The sequence below is a fragment of the Oncorhynchus tshawytscha genome, linkage group LG05 (genome assembly GCF_018296145.1).
Source record: "Oncorhynchus tshawytscha isolate Ot180627B linkage group LG05, Otsh_v2.0, whole genome shotgun sequence".
Taxonomy (NCBI): Eukaryota; Metazoa; Chordata; class Actinopteri; order Salmoniformes; family Salmonidae; genus Oncorhynchus; species Oncorhynchus tshawytscha.
This window is the reverse complement of record NC_056433.1, coordinates 75,535,793-75,558,455: the sequence shown is the minus strand read 5'-3', so window position 1 is coordinate 75,558,455 and position 22,663 is coordinate 75,535,793. Positions and strand designations below refer to the sequence as shown.

Here is a 22,663-nt window from a genome sequence, read left to right as displayed (position 1 = left end):
ATCTCTCTAACCTTCCACTCCATCTATCTCCATCCATCTAGCCTTCCACTCCATCTATCTAGCCTACCACTCCATCTCTCTAGCCTTCCAGTCCATCTCTCTAGCCTTCCACTCCATCTATCTAGCCTTCCACTCCATCTCTCTAGCCTTCCACTCCACCTCTCTAGCCTTCTACTCCATCCCTCTAGCCTTCCACTCCATCTCTCTAGCCTTCCACTCCATCTATCTAGCCTCCACTCCACCTCTCTAGCCTTCTAGTCAATCTCTCTAGCCTTCCACTCCAGCTCTCTAGCCTTCCACTCCATCCCTCTAGCCTTCCACTCCATCTCTCTAGCCTCCACTCCATCTCTCTAGCCTTCCACTCCATCTCTCTAGCCCTCTCTAGCCTTCCACTCCATCTCTCTCGCCTTCAACTCCATCTCTCTTATAGCACACCCCCACGTGCCTTATTGCTTAAATCTCCATTTCCCTCTCCCTCCCTCTCCCCGTATCTCTAATCCTTCTGAAGGACACTGCTGTGGTACAGTTAGGTGTTTTTTGATAATTACATACAAAACCCTCCCGCCCCTTTCCACCTACCCCTACCCCTTCATCCTCCCCCTCCCTCCTACCCCCTCATCCTCCCCCTCCCTCCTACCCCCTCATCCTCCCCCTCCCCTCCCTCCTACCCCTTCATCCTCCCCCTCCCTCCTACCCCATCATCCTCCCCCTCCCTCCTACCCCCTCATCATCCCCTCCCTCCTACCCCCTCATCCTCCCTCCCCCCTCCCTCCTACCCCCTCATCCTCCCCCTCCCTCCTTCCCCCCCTACTGCACATGCAGAGCCTCCAGTGCCTCTCGGAGGCGTGGTATTGTGGAGCGCCTATAATGCTCTATTCCTGTGCTCTCTCAGAGGGTTAGTTCCTATGGTACATTTTAAGCTTTAGAATGCCGTTTCAGTTTCAACAAGACAGAAAAAGAATGGCATTGACATGCAAGCTTTTACTGTAGCAAGGCCAGAGATACTGCTCTGCACAGTTTCCTAGAGCTAGGGCTGGGACTGCGGTACACACTCACTTCTCAGAAATATCTCTCTCTCTCTATCTCTGAACATGTTTTAAAAGACTTGCCCATGATGTTTACCTAGAGGAATGTAGTGTCAATGGCATGACATGAATGTAGTTGTGCTAACAGGCACGCAAGGCCGTAGAAGTTATCCTACTGTCTATAATATTTATACATGCAGATTGAGTATCGTCTAATATAACATGTCAGTGACAGGCAAACACACACACACACACGCACACACACACGCACACACACACACACACACACACACACACACACACACACACACACACACACACACACACACCACACACCACACACGCACACTGATTTATTCCAGCTCTCAGTCAGTGACAATAAATTGAACCTAATTTCTCAGCGTTAACAGCTTTATTTATGCCCTCCAATCACTCACCACACAGCACTCAATTCAAGACACATTAAGTCAGTCAGTTAAGCAGAAGGATCAACAACAGCGTGTCTGGAAAGATATGGCAGATAAGATGACTGAACAGAGAAAGAGGTTAGGAGTGGTTGACTGACTGTATCTTCTCAATCAATTTTCAAAAGGAAATGATTTATTACAAGCTGAACTGGCTAGATACAGTTTCTCTATTGGTTTGGCTTGTTGTGGGGAGCACAGTTCCATGCTCTCAAAAAACAGTTGTTGTTAACACCTTCCAAACAGAGTTTTATTTAGCAAACTAGCTCAAGTACACTGCAGATTGTATTATTGCTTTCACTTCACATGAAAGCTATAGACACCTGTGTGTGTGTGTGTGTGTGTGTGTGTGTGTGTGTGTGTGTGTGTGTGTGTGTTTGCCTGTCACTGACAATACTTATTTTCCACCATAATTTGCAAATAAATTCATTAAAAATCCTACAATGTGATTTTCTGTTTTTTTTTTCTCATTTTGTCTGTCATAGTTGAAGTGTACCTATGATGAAAATTACAGGCCTCTCTCATCTTTTTAAGTGGGAGAACTTGCACAATTGGTGGCTGACTAAATACTTTTTTGCTCCACTGTACATCAGATGTATCTTCAGGCTAATCTACATTTGAAAAAGCGGAGCCACAACCTAGTTGTGAACATACTACAACTGCTTCCTTCATGGATAACCAAATGTCTCACATTTTTCCACTCTCCTATCTTGTACTCTTCCAGTCTACCTGCACAGCCTCCTCCCACCAGCCTCAGATCATCAGGCTCTGAGCAGTTCAGTCCACCAGCGTTACCAGGGAGGAAGGTCTGCTCTTCTCTGTCTGAGGTGTCACAGTTCATGAGAATGGACTCATTGCCTATACATTGGAACTCTTTAGCCCAGGTTGGAACCTAACCTTCTCCATAGAGCGCCCGCTGTAGCGCTGCAGGAGCCCCACAGCCAAGATCCCGACAGACTACCTCTGCATCCTTCCAGTCAAAGTCAACTTTACACACTGAGGCCCAGGACTGATTGGATTTCACCTCCAGTCTCCCAGAGCAGAGACCAGCTCCATCCACGAGCCTCATGGAATCTGAACAGACCACAATGTCAATGGTATTGTAACCAAATGTCACGACTTCTACCGAAGGTAACTCCTCTCCCTGTTCGGGCGGCGCTTGGCGCTCGGCGTCGCCGGTCTACTAGCCGGTCTACTAGCCGGTCTACTAGCCGGTCTACTAGCCGGTCTACTAGCCGGTCTACTAGCCGGTCTACTAGCCGGTCTACTAGCCGGTCTACTAGCCGGTCTACTAGCCGGTCTACTAGCCGGTCTACTAGCCGGTCTACTAGCCGGTCTACTAGCCGGTCTACTAGCCGGTCTACTAGCCGGTCTACTAGCCGGTCTACTAGCCGGTCTACTAGCCGGTCTACTAGCCGGTCTACTAGCCGGTCTACTAGCCGGTCTACTAGCCGGTCTACTAGCCGGTCTACTAGCCGGTCTACTAGCCGGTCTACTAGCCGGTCTACTAGCCGGTCTACTAGCCGGTCTACTAGCCGGTCTACTAGCCGGTCTACTAGCCGGTCTACTAGCCGGTCTACTAGCCGGTCTACTAGCCGGTCTACTAGCCGGTCTACTAGCCACTACCGATCCCTTTTTCTTTTTCTGGTTGTTTTGTCTGTGTTCCTTTTCACACCTGGTTTCAATTGCTTTGATTTCTGTGGGTATATAGGGCACCTGTTACCTGCCGTAATTCGTGCAGGATTAAGCTTGTGAGTATTAGCGTTCAGTATTCTATGCGGTTTATTGTTTTCGCATTGACGTATGTGTATGTAGTGTCGGAACTGTGGTTGTTCTTCCGTGTACTGACACGAGTTTGTTTTCCTTCGAGCGCGTTGTTTGGACATTCATCTGGGTCAACTTTGTATTGGTGGACTATGTGTACAGATCTCTACATTAAACACGCTTCTCAAAGAAAATCCCTGCTCTCCTGCGCCTGACTCCTACACCTCTCACCGAGATGCACTTTATCACACCAAAAGAACCAAACTCGGCAGAGCTGACTCAACACTCCTCGAGAGTAGACTCAATGTCTGAATAACTAAACTGCTTAATGCTACAAAATAAAACCCTTTTCCTTGCGTCTCTCTCCAAATGGAGAATTGTAATGTGTATCTACAGCATTCCCACAACACAACATCTTTGCATCTTTCATGCCCCAGCCATGACTACATACTGCCGCTCAATCTCCTCCACTATCCCAGAGCAGGAGCTGGTCCCATTCACAAGTCTGACTGAGCTGTGGTGTATCTGAGGAGAAACAAACACCCAGGTCTCAATTCCTAATTACAGGGGAAAAGAAGAATACAAACAGTATGCCTCGCTATACAGTATACAAATTTCACATTTCTTGGGCATGATTGCTTATGTGTATAACACAGCACACATGCATTAACTATCACGTATACTAACCTCTCCAGCCTCTAGGTCATCAGGCTGCTGATTATCCCACACAACTGTCACCATCGTCTCGCACACATGCGCCTCATGACACTCACCTGGACTCCATCATCTCCTTGATTATCTTCCCTATATCTGTCACTCCTCTTGGTTCTTTCCTCAGGTGTTATTGACTCTGTTTTCATGTCGGTGCGTTGTTTGAGTTACGTGTTCATTGGTTCTTTTATTTATTAAGACAGTCACTCCCTGAACTTGCTTCCTGACACTCAGCACACTCTTTACATTGACACAGGTATATATGATTGTAAACCGGTTAGTTTGGATCCTGGATGCTGATTGGCTGAAACAGCATTCCAGCTGTGTGTATATATCAGAATTTTTATTTCAAGTATCACTACGCCGTTCTTGATATACCACAGCAAATGACAAGAGAAAGACAATAAGTATCTTATTAACACAACATTTCCCCTTGTTTCTAGCATAACATTTTGGTTTGCAACAGCAACATACTTTATATACCCCCTCAGGACCGTATTGCTTAAGGATAGTGATTTTACATTAAATAAATTGCCCCCAAACACAAGACACTGCATAAAAGCCTCCTTTCCATATGGTAGTAGGTGACGTAATCCCAGAAAGGTAACTAATCACAGTTGGCCTCATCAGACCTGTCCTCACAGTCAGCGTCTCCATCACACTTCCAGGTGTTGGCCTCATCAGACCTGTCCTCACAGTCAGCGTCTCCATCACACGTCCAGGTGTTGGCCTCATCAGACCTGTCGTCACAGTCAGCATCTCCATCACACTTCCAGGTGTTGGCCTCATCAGACCTGTCCTCACAGTCAGCGTCTCCATCACACTTCCAGGTGTTGGCCTCATCAGACCTGTCCTCACAGTCAGCGTCTCCATCACACTTCCAGGTGTTGGCCTCATCAGACCTGTCCTCACAGTCAGCGTCTCCATCACACGTCCAGGTGTTGGCCTCATCAGACCTGTCCTCACAGTCAGCGTCTCCATCACACGTCCAGGTGTTGGCCTCATCAGACCTGTCCTCACAGTCAGCGTCTCCATCACACTTCCAGGTGTTGGCCTCATCAGACCTGTCCTCACAGTCAGCGTCTCCATCACACGTCCAGGTGTTGGCCTCATCAGACCTGTCGTCACAGTCAGCGTCTCCATCACACTTTGAGGTGAGGGGGATGCATCTTCCTCCGACACACGGGGGAAACTTCCAGGGGCACTGGGGCTTCATGCAGCTGGATTTGTCCCAATTGGCTTTTTCTTCTCTTGACTTTACATTGCGATTGGCAACTTTCATAAATTAGGTGCATTACCGCCACCAACCTCATTCGTCTTTCAGTTACCCACGTGAGTATAACCAATGAGGAGCTGGCATGTGGGTACCTTCTTCTATAAACCAATGAGGAGATGGGAGAGGCAGGACTTGCAGTGCAATCTGCGTCACAAATAGAACTGACTTCTATTTTAGTCCTTGGCAATGCAGATGCTCGTTGGCGTGCGCGAGCAGTGTGGGTGCAATAATTGAATAATATAGATTTCTAAATGTACTTTGCAACACTCGCATTGCAGTCAGCCAATAAGTGTGCCTTGAATTCAATTGAAATCACTGACAGTGTCACCAGCAAAGCACCCCCACACCATCACACCTCCTCCTCTTTGCTTCACAGTGGGAACCACACATGCAGAGATCATCCGTTCTCCTACTCTGCGTCTCACAAAGACACGGCGGTTGGAACCAATCTCAAATTTGGACTCATCAGACCAAAGGACAGATTTCCACCTATCCCAAGCAAGTCTCTTCTTCTTGTTGTTGTCCTTTAGTAGTGGTTTCTTTGCAGCAATTCGACCATGAAGGTCTGATTCACGCAGTCTCCTCTGAACAGTTGATGTTGAGATGTGTCTGTTACTTGAATTCTGTGAAGCATTTATTTGGTCTGCAATTTCTGAGGCTGGTAACTCTAATGAACTTATCCTCTGCAACAGAGGTAACTCTGTGTCTTCCTTTCCTGTGACGGGCCTCATGAGAGCCAGTTTCATCATTGTGCTTGATGGTTTTTGTGACTGCACTTGAAGAAACTTTCAAAGTTCTTGAAATGTTCCGGATTGACTGACCTTCATGTCTTAAAGAAATGATGGACTGTTGTTTCTCTTTGCTTATTTGAGGTGTTCTTGCCATAATATGGACTTTGTCTTTTACCAAATAGGGCTATCTTCTGTATACCAACTCTACCATGTCACAACACAACTGATTGTCTCAAATGCATTAAGGAAAGAAACTCCACAAATGAACTTTAAACAAGACACACATGTTCATTGAAATGCTCCAGGTGACTACCTCATGGAGCTGGTTGAGAGAATGCCAAGAGTTTGCAAAGCTGTCATCAAATTGTGGCTACTTTGAAAAATCTCAAGTATAAAATATATTTGGATTTGTTTAACACTTTTTTGGTTACAACATGATTCCAAATGTGATATATCATAGTTTTGATGTCTTCACTATCATTCTACAATGTAAAAAATAGTAAAAATAAAGAAACCTTGAATGAGTAGGTGTGTCCACACTTTTGACTGGTACTGTATGTCACCGAAGAAGACCTAGTAAAACCAATGCCTAGCAAACCTTTAGTGACCAGTGACATTGTCATCGATCCTTTCATTTCTATAATGCCAATGTATTCAATCTATTCAAATGACTGATGTCTTGATCTATACATCTTCGCAGTTTTTAGTGAACTTGATGTTTGTATGTGACCTACAGGATTACTCACCTAAGTGTTGAACTTTTATGAAGGTTTTCGAGTATTTTTTGCAAACATGTGTTTTGTTTTGTTTGTTTGAGACAAAATCTGAATATTCTAATAGTCTTGCAAAATAAAAGTTTTTACAGTTGTGTTAATTCTATTGAGACCATGTTACCTTGTACTAAACCAATTGAGAAAAACTGCAAGGCCATTCATTTGGGAGGACCAAGAGGGACTCAGGGGAAACCCCCTCTTAGACATGCTCAGTGGTACATGCCAGTTGGAGAACATCTTGTTTTGAAGCATGTCAAGTGAGGAAAAGGGGGGTGCTTGCTTCTGTGGTTGGATCTCTCATCAACTCAAAAACAAGAGAGTGACGTTCTTCAACATCAGGCTGCTTCTCTCTGTTCTATCTTCTGAAATCAGCTGCCGTTGAAAACAAGGCCTTTGGTTCCCCTTAGTGGCCAAAGTAGTCAATCTGAAAGATGTGAGTGTGCAGGACATATCAATCAACATATAATCTCATATTCATCTTGTATTCATCAAAAGTATTTTTTTTCTCTCTCTAGGACAGTAAAGGGCCTCCAGACTGTGGTCTTAGTGAGTACTCCTGTACGCTTGGTGTCGACCTACGGAGGGGACGCAGGCGTTTCTCTGGCAACCTGCAGCTGCCCCCATTGTCGTGGAGACAGGCAGAGAGGTCGCGGACCCCTGACAATGACTGGGTCGTCCGACCCACCTTCCTCCCCTTCTGCGCCCCGCCCCGCATCGACATCACACCTGTCGACCCCGAGTGGTGAGTGTACACACACACTCCACTTTCCTCCATTATATTCCTAACTGAACTCCTATGGTGATAATGTAGATCCATTCAAAACCCAGAGAGACCCATGTAGAACCCTCTGTGAAAAGAGTTCTACATGGAACCCAAAAAGGTTCTACCTGGAACCAAAAAGGGTTCTTCAAAGGGTTCTCGTATGGGAACAGCTGAAGAACTCTTTTAGGTTCTAGATAGAACCTTTTTTTCTAAGCGTGTAGAGGAGGCTGGTCTATTCTTTATGGGATCCTGCTGAGATGACTTCAGATTGTAGTCTCTAGGAGAGACTTCTTTGGAAGTCAAATAGCTGCGTAACCTGTGCTAATGGAATATGGTGTGTGTATGTGTATGTGTCTGCGGGTGTGCGTACAAAAAAGAGTGAGGCTCAATAGTCTACTTGTTCAATGAGTGTGTTTTATTGTGTGGAGTTCCTCTGCATTGTGTCTGTATAGGCAGTGTGTTTGACCGCCACTCTGGTGAGTAGACTGAAGGTGGTGTTAAATAATAATAATAATAATACATGGGATTTAAAGCACCTTTCTTAGAAACCCAAGGACACTGACCTAACAGACACTTTCTGTAGAGAGTCATCATGGTCACAGTTATTACTGCGTAGGAGGGCAGTCAGCACCATCTCTTCACTATAACTGCCTGGCTGGGAATGCTGTGTGTGTGTGTGTGTGTGTGTGTGTGTGTGTGTGTGTGTGTGTGTGTGTGTGTGTGTGTGTGTGTGTGTGTGTGTGTGTGTGTGTGTGTGTGTGTGTGTGTGTGTGTGTGTGTGTGTGTGTGTGTGTGTGTGTGTGTCAAAAATGAACACAGGCCCACCAGTGAGCGAGATGCTGGATTGAAGCAGGAACTGTTTGCATCAGAGACTGTATCTGTGTACGCAGATTCAGAGTTACGCCTCAGCAAGACCAGGTGTTTTTTCTTCTTAAAATTGTATCATAGCCATATCATCGCCAATAAGGCCTGATTGGAGTGAATATCCTGATGTTGATGGTTATACACTATATTAATCAGTGGGAGCTGGTGGTTCAGTATCTGAGGAATAATCTGTAGAGGGAACATTGCTAAGAGAGAGGCTGAGAGAGAGAGACAGAGAGAGGCTGGGAGAGAGAGACAGAGAGAGGCTGGGAGAGAGAGAGAGAATGAGAGAGAAAGAGAGAGCGAGCCCCAGGACAGCAACACAATCAAATCATGAGAAAACAAAAAGATAATTACTTGACACATTGGAAAGAATTATTAACAAAAAAACAGAGCAAACTAGAATGCTATTTGGACCTGAACAGAAAGTACACTTAGGCAGAATAACTGACCACTGTGACTGACCCAGAATTAAGGAAATCTTTGACTATGTACAGACTCAGTGAGCATAGCCTTGCTATTGAGAAATGCCGCCGTAGGCAGACATGGCTCTCAAGAGAAGACAGGCTATGTGCACACTGCCCACAAAATTATGTTTAAACTGAGCTGCACTTCCTAACCTCCTGCCCAATGTATGACCATATTAGAGACACATATTTCCCCCAGATTACACAGAACCACAAATAATTTGAAAACAAACCCGATTTTGATAAACTCCCATATTGGGTGAAATCCCACAGTGTGCATCACAGCAGCAAGATTTGTGACCTGTTTCCACAAGAAAAGGGCAACCAGTGAAGAACAAACACCATTTATGTTTATTTATTTTCCTTTTTGTATTTTAACTATTTGCACATCGTTACAGCACTATATATAGACATAATATCACATTTGAAATGTCTTTATTCTTTTGGAAATTTTGTGAGTGTAATGTTTACCGTTAGTTTTTTATTGTTTACTGAACTTTTGTTTATTATCTATTTAACTTGCTTTGGCAATGTAAACATATGTTTCCGATGCTAATAAAGCATATTGAATTTCATTGAATTTAAATGTAATTATGAGAGAGCAGGAGAGAGAGAATGAGAGAGAGAGAGAGAGAGAGAGAGAGAGAGAGAGAGACCTCAATGATCACCCTTACAAAGGGTTAGAGAAGGGTTAGTGAAAGTGCTTGGCAGTTGAGAATGATACACACACATGCACACACACGCGTACATGCACAAGCACAATCACAGGAACACTTGTACACACACACACACAGCTGACTTAATTAGCTTTGATTAGCTCGTTAACTGAATTCTTATCTGGATATGACACTCCTGGACAGCAGACTCTGGTTCATTGTGTGTGTGCCTGTGTGCGTGTATGTGTGGTCTGTGTCATGTGTGTGTATGTCTGTGCACGTGCACCCCTGCAAGCCTGCATGGCTAGCAGGGTGTGTGTGGACACACAGCTTGCTTGAGTCATTCCCTGGAGCGGGTGTGGGGTCTACTGTTGTCTAGATCTAAAAATGAGCTCAGAGTCAGACTGAACTTCCTCTACATCAGTTTGCCCAGTGTTATTTGGTAAGTTTCCATGGTACAGCGGTTACTGCTGGAACACTGAGACAGGAGTTTCCTAAAGAGCACACTAAATTTCAGGAACAGTTTAGTACCCAGTCTACCCAGAGAGTAGTTTAGTACCCAGTCTACCCAGAGAGTAGTTTAGTACCCAGTCTATCATGAGAGTAGTTTAGTACCCAGTCTATCATGACATATGTTTAGTACCCAGTCTACCCAGAGAGTAGTTTAGTACCCAGTCTACCCAGAGAGTAGTTTAGTACCCAGTCTATCATGAGAGTTGTTTAGTACCCAGTCTACCCAGAGAGTAGTTTAGTACCCAGTCTATCATGAGAATAGTTTAGTACCCAGTCTATCATGAGAGTAGTTTAGTACCCAGTCTACCATGAGAGTTGTTTAGTACCCAGTCTACCATGACATATGTTTAGTACCCAGTCTACCCAGAGAGTAGTTTAGTACCCAGTCTATCATGCGAGTAGTTTAGTACCCAGTCTACCCAGAGTAGTTTAGTACCCAGTCTATCAGAGAATAGTTTAGTACCCAGTCTATCATGAAAGTAGTTTAGTACCCAGTCTACCATGAGAGTTGTTTAGTACCCAGTCTACCATGACATATGTTTAGTACCCAGTCTACCCAGAGAGCAGTTTAGTACTCAGTGTATCATGCGAGTAGTTTAGTACCCAGTCTACCCAGAGAGTAGTTTAGTACCCAGTCTATCATGAAAGTAGTTTAGTACCCAGTCTATCATGAAAGTAGTTTAGTACCCAGTCTACCATGAGAGTAGGTTAGTACCCAGTCTACCCAGAGAGTAGTTTAGTACCCAGTCTACCATGAGAGTAGTTTGTTGATCAGTTTACCCAGAGAGTAGTTTACTACCCAGTCTACCATGAGAGTTGTTTAGTACCCAGTCTACCATGACATATGTTTAGTACCCAGTCTACCCAGAGAGTAGTTTAGTACCCAGTCTACCATGAGAGTAGTTTGTTGATCAGTCTACCCAGAGAGTAGTTTAGTACCCAGTCTACCATGAGAGTAGGTTAGTACCCAGTCTACCCAGAGAGTAGTTTACTACCCAGTCTACCATGACAGTTGTTTAGTACTCAGTCTACCATGATAATTATTTAGTACCCCGTCTACCCAGAGAGTTATTTAGAACCCAGTCTATCATGAGAATTGTTTAGTACGCAGTCGACCATGAGAGTAGTTTAGTACCCAGTCTACCCAGAGAGTAGTTTAGTGCCCAGTCTACCATGAGAGTAGTTTAGTACCCAGTCTACCCAGAGAGTAGTTTAGTACCCAGTCTACCCAGAGAGTAGTTTAGTACCCAGTCTATCATGAGAGTAGTTTAGTACCCAGTCTATCATGACATATGTTTAGTACCCAGTCTACCCAGAGAGTAGTTTAGTACCCAGTCTACCAAGAGAGTAGTTTAGTACCCAGTCTATCATGAGAGTTGTTTAGTACCCAGTCTACCCAGAGAGTAGTTTAGTACCCAGTCTATCATGAGAGTAGTTTAGTACCCAGTCTATCATGCGAGTAGTTTAGTACCCAGTCTACCATGAGAGTTGTTTAGTACCCAGTCTACCGTGACATATGTTTAGTACCCAGTCTACCCAGAGAGTAGTTTAGTACCCAGTCTATCATGAAAGTAGTTTAGTACCCAGTCTATCATGAAAGTAGTTTAGTACCCAGTCTACCATGAGAGTAGGTTAGTACCCAGTCTACCCAGAGAGTAGTTTAGTACCCAGTCTACCATGAGAGTAGTTTGTTGATCAGTCTACCCAGAGAGTAGTTTACTACCCAGTCTACCATGAGAGTTGTTTAGTACCCAGTCTACCATGACATATGTTTAGTACCCAGTCTACCTAGAGAGTAGTTTAGTACCCAGTCTATCATGCGAGTTGTTTAGTACCCAGTCTACCCAGAGAGTAGTTTAGTACCCAGACTATCATGAAAGTAGTTTAGCACCCAGTCTACCATGAGAGTAGGTTAGTACCCAGTCTACCCAGAGAGTAGTTTAGTACCCAGTCTACCATGAGAGTAGGTTAGTACCCAGTCTACCCAGAGAGTAGTTTACTACCCAGTCTACCATGAGAGTTGTTTAGTACCCAGTCTACCATGAGAGTTGTTTAGTACCCAGTCTACCATGAGTGTTGTTTAGTACCCACTCTACCATGAGAGTTGTTTAGTACCCAGTCTACCATGAGAGTAGTTTAGTACCCAGTCTACCATGAGAGTTGTTTAGTACCCAGGCTACCATGAGAGTTGTTTAGTACCCAGTCTACCATGAGAGTTGTTTAGTACCCAGTCTACCATGAGAGTTGTTTAGTACGCACTCTACCATGAGAGTTGTTTTAGTACCCAGTCTACCATGAGAGTAGTTTAGTACCCAGTCTACCATGAGAGTAGTTTAGTACCCAGTCTAAACCTGCATTGCTTGCTGTTTGGGGTTTTAGGCTGGGTTTCTGTACAGCACTTTGAGATATCAGCTGATGTACGAAGGGCTATATAAATAAATTTGATTTGATTTGATTTAGTACCCAGTCTACCATGCGAGTTGTTTAGTACCCAGTCTACCATGAGTGTTGTTTAGTACCCAGTCTACCCAGAGAGTAGTTTAGTAGCCAGACTATCATGAAAGTAGTTTAGTACCCAGTCTACCATGAGAGTAGGTTAGTACCCAGTCTACCCAGAGAGTAGTTTAGTACCCAGTCTACCATGAGAATAGTTTGTTGATCAGTCTACCCAGAGAGTAGTTTAGTACCCAGTCTACCATGAGAGTAGGTTAGTACCCAGTCTACCCAGAGAGTAGTTTACTACCCAGTCTACCATGAGAGTTGTTTAGTACCCATTCTACCCAGAGTTATTTAGAACCCAGTCTATCATGAGAATTGTTTAGTACGCAGTCGACCATGAGAGTAGTTTAGTACCCAGTCTACCCAGAGAGTAGTTTAGTGCCCAGTCTACCATGAGAGTAGTTTAGTACCCAGTCTACCCAGAGAGTAGTTTAGTACCCAGTCTACCCAGAGAGTAGTTTAGTACCCAGTCTACCCAGAGAGTAGTTTAGTACCCAGTCTATCATGAGAGTAGTTTAGTACCCAGTCTATCATGACATATGTTTGGTACCCAGTCTACCCAGAGAGTAGTTTAGTACCCAGTCTATAATGAGAGTAGTTTAGTATCCAGTCTATCGTGACATATGTTTAGTACCCAGTCTACCCAGAGAGTAGTTTAGTACCCAGTCTACCCAGAGAGTAGTTTAGTACCCAGTCTATCATGAGAGTTGTTTAGTACCCAGTCTACCCAGAGAGTAGTTTAGTACCCAGTCTATCATGAGAGTAGTTTAGTACCCAGTCTATCATGAGAGTAGTTTAGTACCCAGTCTACCATGAGAGTTGTTTAGTACCCAGTCTACCATGACATATGTTTAGTACCCAGTCTACCCAGAGAGTAGTTTAGTACCCAGTCTATCATGCGAGTAGTTTAGTACCCAGTCTACCCAGAGAGTAGTTTAGTACCCAGTCTATCATGAAAGTAGTTTAGTACCCAGTCTATCATGAAAGTAGTTTAGTACCCAGTCTACCATGAGAGTTGTTTAGTACCCAGTCTACCATGAGTGTTGTTTAGTACCCACTCTACCATGAGAGTTGTTTAGTACCCAGTCTACCATGAGAGTTGTTTAGTACCCAGTCTACCATGAGTGTTGTTTAGTACCCACTCTACCATGAGAGTTGTTTAGTACCCAGTCTACCATGAGAGTAGTTTAGTACCCAGTCTACCATGAGAGTTGTTTAGTACCCAGTCTACCATGAGAGTTGTTTAGTACCCAGTCTACCATGAGAGTTGTTTAGTACGCACTCTACCATGAGAGTTGTTTTAGTACCCAGTCTACCATGAGAGTAGTTTAGTACCCAGTCTACCATGAGAGTAGTTTAGTACCCAGTCTACCATGAGAGTAGTTTAGTACCCAGTCTACCATGAGAGTTGTTTAGTACCCACTCTACCATGAGAGTTGTTTAGTATCCAGTCTACCATGAAGGTAGTTTAGTACCCAGTCTACCATTAGAGTTGTTTAGTACCCAGTCTACCATGAGAGTTGTTTAGTCCCCAGTCTACCATGAGAGTTGTTTAGTTCCCAGTCTACCATGAGAGTAGGTTAGTACCCAGTCTACCCAGAGAGTAGTTTAGTTACCAGTCTACCATGAGAGTAGTTTGTTGATCAGTCTACCCAGAGAGTAGTTTAGTACCCAGTCTACCATGAGAGTAGGTTAGTACCCAGTCTACCCAGAGAGTAGTTTACTACCCAGTCTACCATGAGAGTTGTTTAGTACCCAGTCTACCATGATAATTATTTAGTACCCATTCTACCCAGAGAGTTATTTAGAACCCAGTCTATCATGAGAATTGTTTAGTACGCAGTCGACCATGAGAGTAGTTTAGTACCCAGTCTACCCAGAGAGTAGTTTAGTGCCCAGTCTACCATGAGAGTAGTTTAGTACCCAGTCTACCCAGAGAGTAGTTTAGTACCCAGTCTACCCAGAGAGTAGTTTAGTACCCAGTCTACCCAGAGAGTAGTTTAGTACCCAGTCTATCATGAGAGTAGTTTAGTACCCAGTCTATCATGACATATGTTTGGTACCCAGTCTACCCAGAGAGTAGTTTAGTACCCAGTCTATAATGAGAGTAGTTTAGTATCCAGTCTATCATGACATATGTTTAGTACCCAGTCTACCCAGAGAGTAGTTTAGTACCCAGTCTACCCAGTCTACCATGAGAGTTGTTTAGTACCCAGTCTACCCAGAGAGTAGTTTAGTACCCAGTCTATCATGAGAGTAGTTTAGTACCCAGTCTATCATGAGAGTAGTTTAGTACCCAGTCTACAATGAGAGTTGTTTAGTACCCAGTCTACCATGACATATGTTTAGTACCCAGTCTAGCCAGAGAGTAGTTTAGTACCCAGTCTATCATGCGAGTAGTTTAGTACCCAGTCTACCCAGATAGTAGTTTAGTACCCAGTCTATCATGAAAGTAGTTTAGTACCCAGTCTATCATGAAAGTAGTTTAGTACCCAGTCTACCATGAGAGTTGTTTAGTACCCACTCTACCATGAGAGTTGTTTAGTACCCAGTCTACCATGAGAGTTGTTTAGTACCCAGTCTACCATGAGAGTTGTTTAGTACCCAGTCTACCATGAGAGTTGTTTAGTACCCAGTCTACCATGAGAGTTGTTTAGTACGCACTCTACCATGAGAGTTGTTTTAGTACCCAGTCTACCATGAGAGTAGTTTAGTACCCAGTCTACCATGCGAGTAGTTTAGTACCCAGTCTACTATGAGAGTAGTTTAGTACCCAGTCTACCATGAGAGTTGTTTAGTACCCAGTCTACCATGAGAGTTGTTTAGTACCCACTCTACCATGAGAGTTGTTTAGTACCCAGTCTACCATGAGAGTTGTTTAGTACCCAGTCTACCATGAGAGTTGTTTAGTACCCAGTCTACCATGAGAGTTGTTTAGTACCCAGTCTACCATGAGAGTTGTTTAGTACGCACTCTACCATGAGAGTTGTTTTAGTACCCAGTCTACCATGAGAGTAGTTTAGTACCCAGTCTACCATGCGAGTAGTTTAGTACCCAGTCTACTATGAGAGTAGTTTAGTACCCAGTCTACCATGAGAGTTGTTTAGTACCCAGTCTACCATGAGAGTTGTTTAGTACCCACTCTACCATGAGAGTTGTTTAGTACCCAGTCTACCATGAGAGTTGTTTAGTCCCCAGTCTACCATGAGAGTTGTTTAGTTCCCAGTCTACCATGAGAGTTGTTTAGTACCCAGTCTACCATGAGAGTTGTTTAGTACGCAGTCTACCATGAGAGTTGTTTAGTACCCAGTCTACCATGAGAGTTGTTTAGTACCCAGACTACCATGAGAGTTGTTTAGTACCCAGTCTACCATGAGAGTTGTTTAGTACACAGTCTACCATGAGAGTTGTTTAGTACCCAGTCTACCATGAAAGTTGTTTAGTACCCAGTTTACCATGAGAGTAGTTTAGTACCCAGTCTACCATGAGAGTTGTTTAGTACCCAGTCTACCATGAGAGTTGTTTAGTACCCAGTCTACCATGAGAGTTGTTTAGTACCCAGTCTACCATGAGAGTAGTTTAGTACCCAGTCTACCATGAGAGTTGTTTAGTACCCAGTCTACCATGAGAGTAGTTTAGTACCCAGTCTACCATGAGAGTAGTTTAGTACGCAGTCTACCATGAGAGTGTATGCTATAGTTTTCTGCACTTTGCTGTTGTGTAAACTTGTCTCCTTTAGTAAGGTGGTGTGGCCCTTTCCACTCAGACAAGAGGACACGGAAAGTCAGCTGATTTGGCATGTTGCCTGGCAAATTAACAGGACATGGCATATATGACCTGGTATTTAGTGTTGAATGTACTTTAATCAGATCATTTGAATAACCTGTGAGGATTTTCATTCGGGAATAAACATGATTGAAAGTGTGATTGGGATACGAAGTATGCTTTCCCACATTCTACCAGAAGAGGGTGGTGTTAATATGAATTACATCTGTACTGTTTATTGTCATGTCAGACTTTTTTTCTATTGAACTAGTTAGCAAGCATCTTTCTGTGGAATATCCCTTATGCATACATAGATACACACACACACACACACACACACACACACACACACACACACACACACACACACACACACACACACACACACACACACACACACACACACACACACACACACACACACACACAGTTTTAATATGAGGGCTACTAACAATATTGATTTGCATCTCTTGATCAAACCTTAACCGGTTAACCAGTGTGTTAGACTGTAGACTGTTAGACTGTGAGACTGGTAGACTGTGAGACTGGTAGACTGTTAGACTGTGAGACTGTGAGACTGTTAGACTGTGAGACTGTTAGACTTTTAGCCTGTGAGACTGGTAGACTGTGAGACTGGTAGACTGTTAGACTGTAAGACTGTTAGACTGTGAGACTGGTAGACTGGTAGACTGTTAGACTGTGAGACTAGTAGACTGTGAGACTGGTAGACTGTGAGACTGGTAGACTGTTAGACTGTGAGACTGTTAGACTGTGAGACTGGTAGACTGGTAGACTGTTAGACTGGTAGACTGTGAGACTGGTAGACTGTTAGACTCTGAGACTGTTAGACTGTGAGACTGGTAGACTGTGAGACTGATAAGTCAGTGAGACTGTTAGACTGGTAGACTGTTTGACTGGTAGACTGGTCGATTGTGAGACTGTTAGACTGGTAGACTGTTATATTGTTAGACTGTGAGACTGGTAGACTGTGAGAATGGTAGTCTGGTAACTGGTATGTTGTTAGACTATTATATTGTTAGACTGGTAGTCTGGTAGTCTGGTAGACTGTTATATTGTTAAACTGGTAGTCTGGTAGTCTGGTAGACTGTTATGTTGTTAGACTGGTAGTCTGGTAGACTGGTTTTTGTTAGACTGGTAGTCTGGTAGACTGGTATATTGTTAGACTGGTAGTCTGGTAGACTGGTATATTGTTAGACTGTTATGTTGTTAGACTGGTAGACTGTTATATTGTTAGACTGTTATATATTGTTAGACTGGTAGACTGTTATATTGTTAGACTGGTAGACTGTTATATTGTTGGACTGGTAGACTGGTATATTGTTAGACTGTTATATTGGTAGACTGTTATATTGTTAGACTGGTAGACTGTTATATTGTTAGACTGTTATGTTGTTAGACTGGTAGACTGTTATATTGTTAGACTGTTATATTGTTAGACTGGTAGACTAGTGGACTGGTATATTGTTAGACTGGTACACTGGTATATTGTTAGACTGTTATATTGTTAGACTGGTACACTGGTCATCTGGTAGATTGGTATATTGTTAGACTGGTAGACTGGTATATTGTTAGACTGTTTTGTTTTTAGACTCTTCGACTGGTATATTGTTAGAATGTTATATTGTTAGACTGGTCATCTGGTAGATTGGTATATTGTTAGACTGTTATATTGTTAGACTGGTAGACTGGTCATCTGGTAGATTGGTATATTGTTAGACTGTTATATTTTTAGACTGTTAGACTGGTATATTGTTAGACTGGTATATTTTTAGACTGTTAGACTGGTATATTGTTAGACTGGTAGACTGGTATATTGTTAGACTGTTATATTGTTAGACTGGTAGACTGGTCATCTGGTAGACTGTTATATTGTTAGACTGGTACACTGGTATATTGTTAGACTGTTATATTGTTAGACTGGTAGACTGGTCATCTGGTAGACTAGTATATTGTTAGACTGGTAGACTGGTAGTCTGGTAGACTGGTATATTGTTAGACTGGTAGTCTGATAGACTGTTATATTGTTAGATAGGTAGACTGGTATCTTGTTAGACTGGTAGTCTGGTAGACTGTTATATTGTTAGACAGGTAGACTGGTTGTCTGGTAGACTGGTATATTGTTAGACAGTGAGACTGGTAGACTGTGAGACTGGTAGACTGGTAGTCTGGTAACTGGTATGTTGTTAGACTATTATATTGTTAGACTGGTAGTCTGGTAGACTGTTATATTGTTAAACTGCTATATTGTTAGGCTGGTAGTCTAGTAGACTGTTATATTGTTAAACTGCTATATTGTTAGGCTGGTAGTCTGGTAGTCTGGTAGACTGGTCATGTGGTAGACTGGTATATTGTTAGGTTTTTATGTTGTTGGACCGTTAGACTGGTAGACTTGTGGTCTGGTGACTGGTATATATTTAGACTGTTATATTGTTAGACTGGTATATTGTTAGACTGGTAGACTGGTCGTCAGGTAGACTGGTATATTGTTAGACTGTTAAACTGTTAAACTGTTATATTGTTAGACTGGAAGACTGTTATATTGTTATATTGTTAGACTGGTAGACTGGTTGACTGTTATATTTTTAGACTGGTAGACTGGTAGACTGTTATATTTTTAGACTGGTAGACTGGTAGACTGTTATATTGTTAGACTGGTAGACTGGTAGTCTGGTAGACTGGTATATTGTTAGACTATTATGTAGTTAGACTGATAGTCTGGTGACTGGTATGTTGTTAGACTGTTTTGTTGCTAGACTGGTCATCTGGTAGTCTGGTAGACTGTTATATTGTTAAACTGATATATTGTTAGACTGGTAGACTGGTAGTCTTGTAGACTGGTATATTGTTAGACTGTTATATTGTTAGACTGGTTACTGGTAGACTGGTAGTGTGGTAGACTGGTATATTGTGAGTGGAATAGTACTGGTAGACTGGTAGTCTGGTATACTGGTATATAGTGAGTGAAATAGGACTGGTGGACTGGTAGTCTGGTAGGCTGGTATATTATGAGTGGAGTAGGACTGGTAGACTGGTAGGCTGGTAGTCTGGTAGACTGGTATATTGTGAGACGAATAGGACTGGTAGACTGGTATATTGTCAGTGGAATAGGACTCGTAGTCTGGTATATTGTGAGTGGAATAGGACTGGTAGACTGGTAGTCTGGTAGACTGGTATATTGTGAGTGGAGTAGGACTGGTAGACTGGGAGTCTGGAAGACTGGTATATTGCGAGAGGAGTAGGACTGGTAGACTGGTAGTCTGGTAGACTGGTATATTGTGAGAGGAGTAGGACTGGTAGTCTGGTAGGCTGGTATATTATGAGTGGAGTCGGACTTGTAGACTGGTAGACTGGTATATTGTGAGTGGAATAGGACTGGTAGAATGGTAGTCTGGTAGTCTGGTAGACTGGTAGATTATATTGAGTAGGACTGGTAGACTGGTAGTCTGGTAGACTGGTATATTGTGAGAGGAGTAGGACTGGTAGTCTGGTAGACTGGTATATTGTGAGTGGAGTAGGACTGGTAGTCTGGTAGGCTGGTATATTATGAGTGGAGTCGGACTTGTAGACTGGTAGACTGGTATATTGTGAGTGGAATAGGACTGGTAGAATGGTAGTCTGGTAGTCTGGTAGACTGGTATATTGTGAATGGAATAGGACTGGTAGAATGGTAGTCTGGTAGTCTGGTAGACTGGTATATTGTGAGTAGAGGTCGACTGATTAATCGATTAATTAGGGCCGATTTCAAGTTTTCATAACAATCGGAAATCAATATTTTGGGGCCTTTATGGGCCTTTATTTAATCTTTATTTAATCTAATTGTGAGTGGAGTTGGACTGGTAGACTGGTAGACTGGTGTATTGTGAGTGGAGTTGGACTGGTACTTAGCTGAAGGATGTCAAATCAAATCAAATCAAATCAAATTTTATTTGTCACATACACATGGTTAGCAGATGTTAATGCGAGTGTAGCGAAATGCTTGTGCTTCTAGTTCCGACAATGCAGTAATAACGAACAAGTAATCTAACTAACAATTCCAAAAAAACTACTGTCTTATACACAGTGTAAGGGGATAAAGAATATGTACATAAGGATATATGAATGAGTGATGGTACAGAGCAGCATAGGCAAGATACAGTAGATGATATCGAGTACAGTATATACATATGAGATGAGTATGTAAACCAAGTGGCATAGTTAAAGTGACTAGTGATACATGTATTACATAAGGATGCAGTCGATGATATAGAGTACAGTATCTACGTATGCATATGAGATGAATAATGTAGGGTAAGTAACATTATATAAGGTAGCATTGTTTAAAGTGGCTAGTGATATATTTACATCATTTCCCATCAATTCCCATTATTAAAGTGGCTGGAGTAGAGTCAGTGTCATTGACAGTGTGTTGGCAGTAGCCACTCAATGTTAGTGGTGGCTGTTTAACAGTCTGATGGCCTTGAGATAGAAGCTGTTTTTCAGTCTCTCGGTCCCAGCTTTGATGCACCTGTACTGACCTCGCCTTCTGGATGACAGCGGGGTGAACAGGCAGTGGCTCGGGTGGTTGATGTCCTTGATGATCTTTATGGCCTTCCTGTAGCATCGGGTGGTGTAGGTGTCCTGGAGGGCAGGTAGTTTGCCCCGGTGATGCGTTGTGCAGACCTCACTACCCTCTGGAGAGCCTTACGGTTGAGGGCGGTGCAGTTGCCATACCAGGCGGTGATACAGCCCGCCAGGATGCTCTCGATTGTGCATCTGTAGAAGTTTGTGAGTGCTTTTGGTGACAAGCCGAATTTCTTCAGCCTCCTGAGGTTGAAGAGGCGCAGCTGCGCCTTCCTCACGATGCTGTCTGTGTGAGTGGACCAATTCAGTTTGTCTGTGATGTGTATGCCGAGGAACTTAAAACTTGCTACCCTCTCCACTACTGTCCCATCGATGTGGATGGGGGGGTGTTCCCTCTGCTGTTTCCTGAAGTCCACAATCATCTCCTTAGTTTTGTTGACGTTGAGTGTGAGGTTATTTTCCTGACACCACACTCCGAGGGCCCTCACCTCCTCCCTGTAGGCCGTCTCGTCGTTGTTGGTAATCAAGCCTACCACTGTTGTGTCGTCCGCAAACTTGATGATTGAGTTGGAGGCGTGCGTGGCCACGCAGTCGTGGGTGAACAGGGAGTACAGGAGAGGGCTCAGAACGCACCCTTGTGGGGCCCCAGTGTTGAGGATCAGCGGGGAGGAGATGTTGTTTGTTGCCTACCCTCACCACCTGGGGGCGGCCCGTCAGGAAGTCCAGTACCCAGTTGCACAGGGCGGGGTCGAGACCCAGGGTCTCGAGCTTGATGACGAGCTTGGAGGGTACTATGGTGTTGAATGCCGAGCTGTAGTCGATGAACAGCATTCTCACATAGGTGTTCCTCTTGTCCAGATGGGTTAGGGCAGTGTGCAGTGTGGTTGAGATTGCATCGTCTGTGGACCTATTTGGGCGGTAAGCAAATTGGAGTGGGTCAAGGGTGTCAGGTAGGGTGGAGGTGATATGGTCCTTGACTAGTCTCTCAAAGCACTTCATGATGACGGATGTGAGTGCTATGGGGCGGTAGTCGTTTAGCTCAGTTACCTTAGCTTTCTTGGGAACAGGAACAATGGTGGCCCTCTTGAAGCATGTGGGAACAGCAGACTGGTATAGGGATTGGTTGAATATGTCCGTAAACACACCGGCCAGCTGGTCTGCGCATGCTCTGAGGGCGCGGCTGGGGATGCCGTCTGGGCCTGCAGCCTTGCGAGGGTTAACACGTTTAAATGTCTTACTCACTTCGGCTGCAGTGAAGGAGAGACTGCATGTTTTCGTTGCAGACCATGTCAGTGGCACTGTATTGTCCTCAAAGCGGGCAAAAAAGTTATTTAGTCTGCCTGGGAGCAAGACATCCTGGTCCGTGACTGGGCTGGGTTTCTTCCTGTAGTCCGTGATTGACTGTAGACCCTGCCACATGCCTCTTGTGTCTGAGCCGTTGAATTGAGATTCTACTTTGTCTCTGTACTGGCGCTTAGCTTGTTTGATAGCCTTGCGGAGGGAATAGCTGCACTGTTTGTATTCAGTCATGTTACCAGACACCTTGCCCTGATTAAAAGCAGTGGTTCGCGCCTTCAGTTCCACACGAATGCTGCCATCAATCCACGGTTTCTGGTTAGGGAATGTTTTAATCGTTGCTATGGGAATGACATCTTCAACGCACGTTCTAATGAACTCGCACACCGAATCAGCGTATTCGTCAATGTTGTTGTCTGACGCAATACGAAACATCTCCCAGTCCACGTGATGGAAGCAGTCTTGGAGTGTGGAGTCAGCTTGGTCGGACCAGCGTTGGACAGACCTCAGCGTGG

General features: G+C 43.9%; 1 protein-coding gene across 2 annotated transcripts in view; it reads left to right on the top strand.

Annotated features, from left to right (window-relative positions):
* Window positions 1-22,663, top strand: part of pde4ba (phosphodiesterase 4B, cAMP-specific a) — a 333,978-nt gene that overhangs the window by 90,718 nt on the left and 220,597 nt on the right. For both annotated transcript variants that reach the window (XM_042322358.1, XM_024403084.2), the window contains exon 3: window positions 7,260-7,486. In XM_042322358.1, the coding sequence (XP_042178292.1) occupies window positions 7,260-7,486 (227 nt within the window). The remainder of the gene's footprint in view (window positions 1-7,259; window positions 7,487-22,663) is intronic.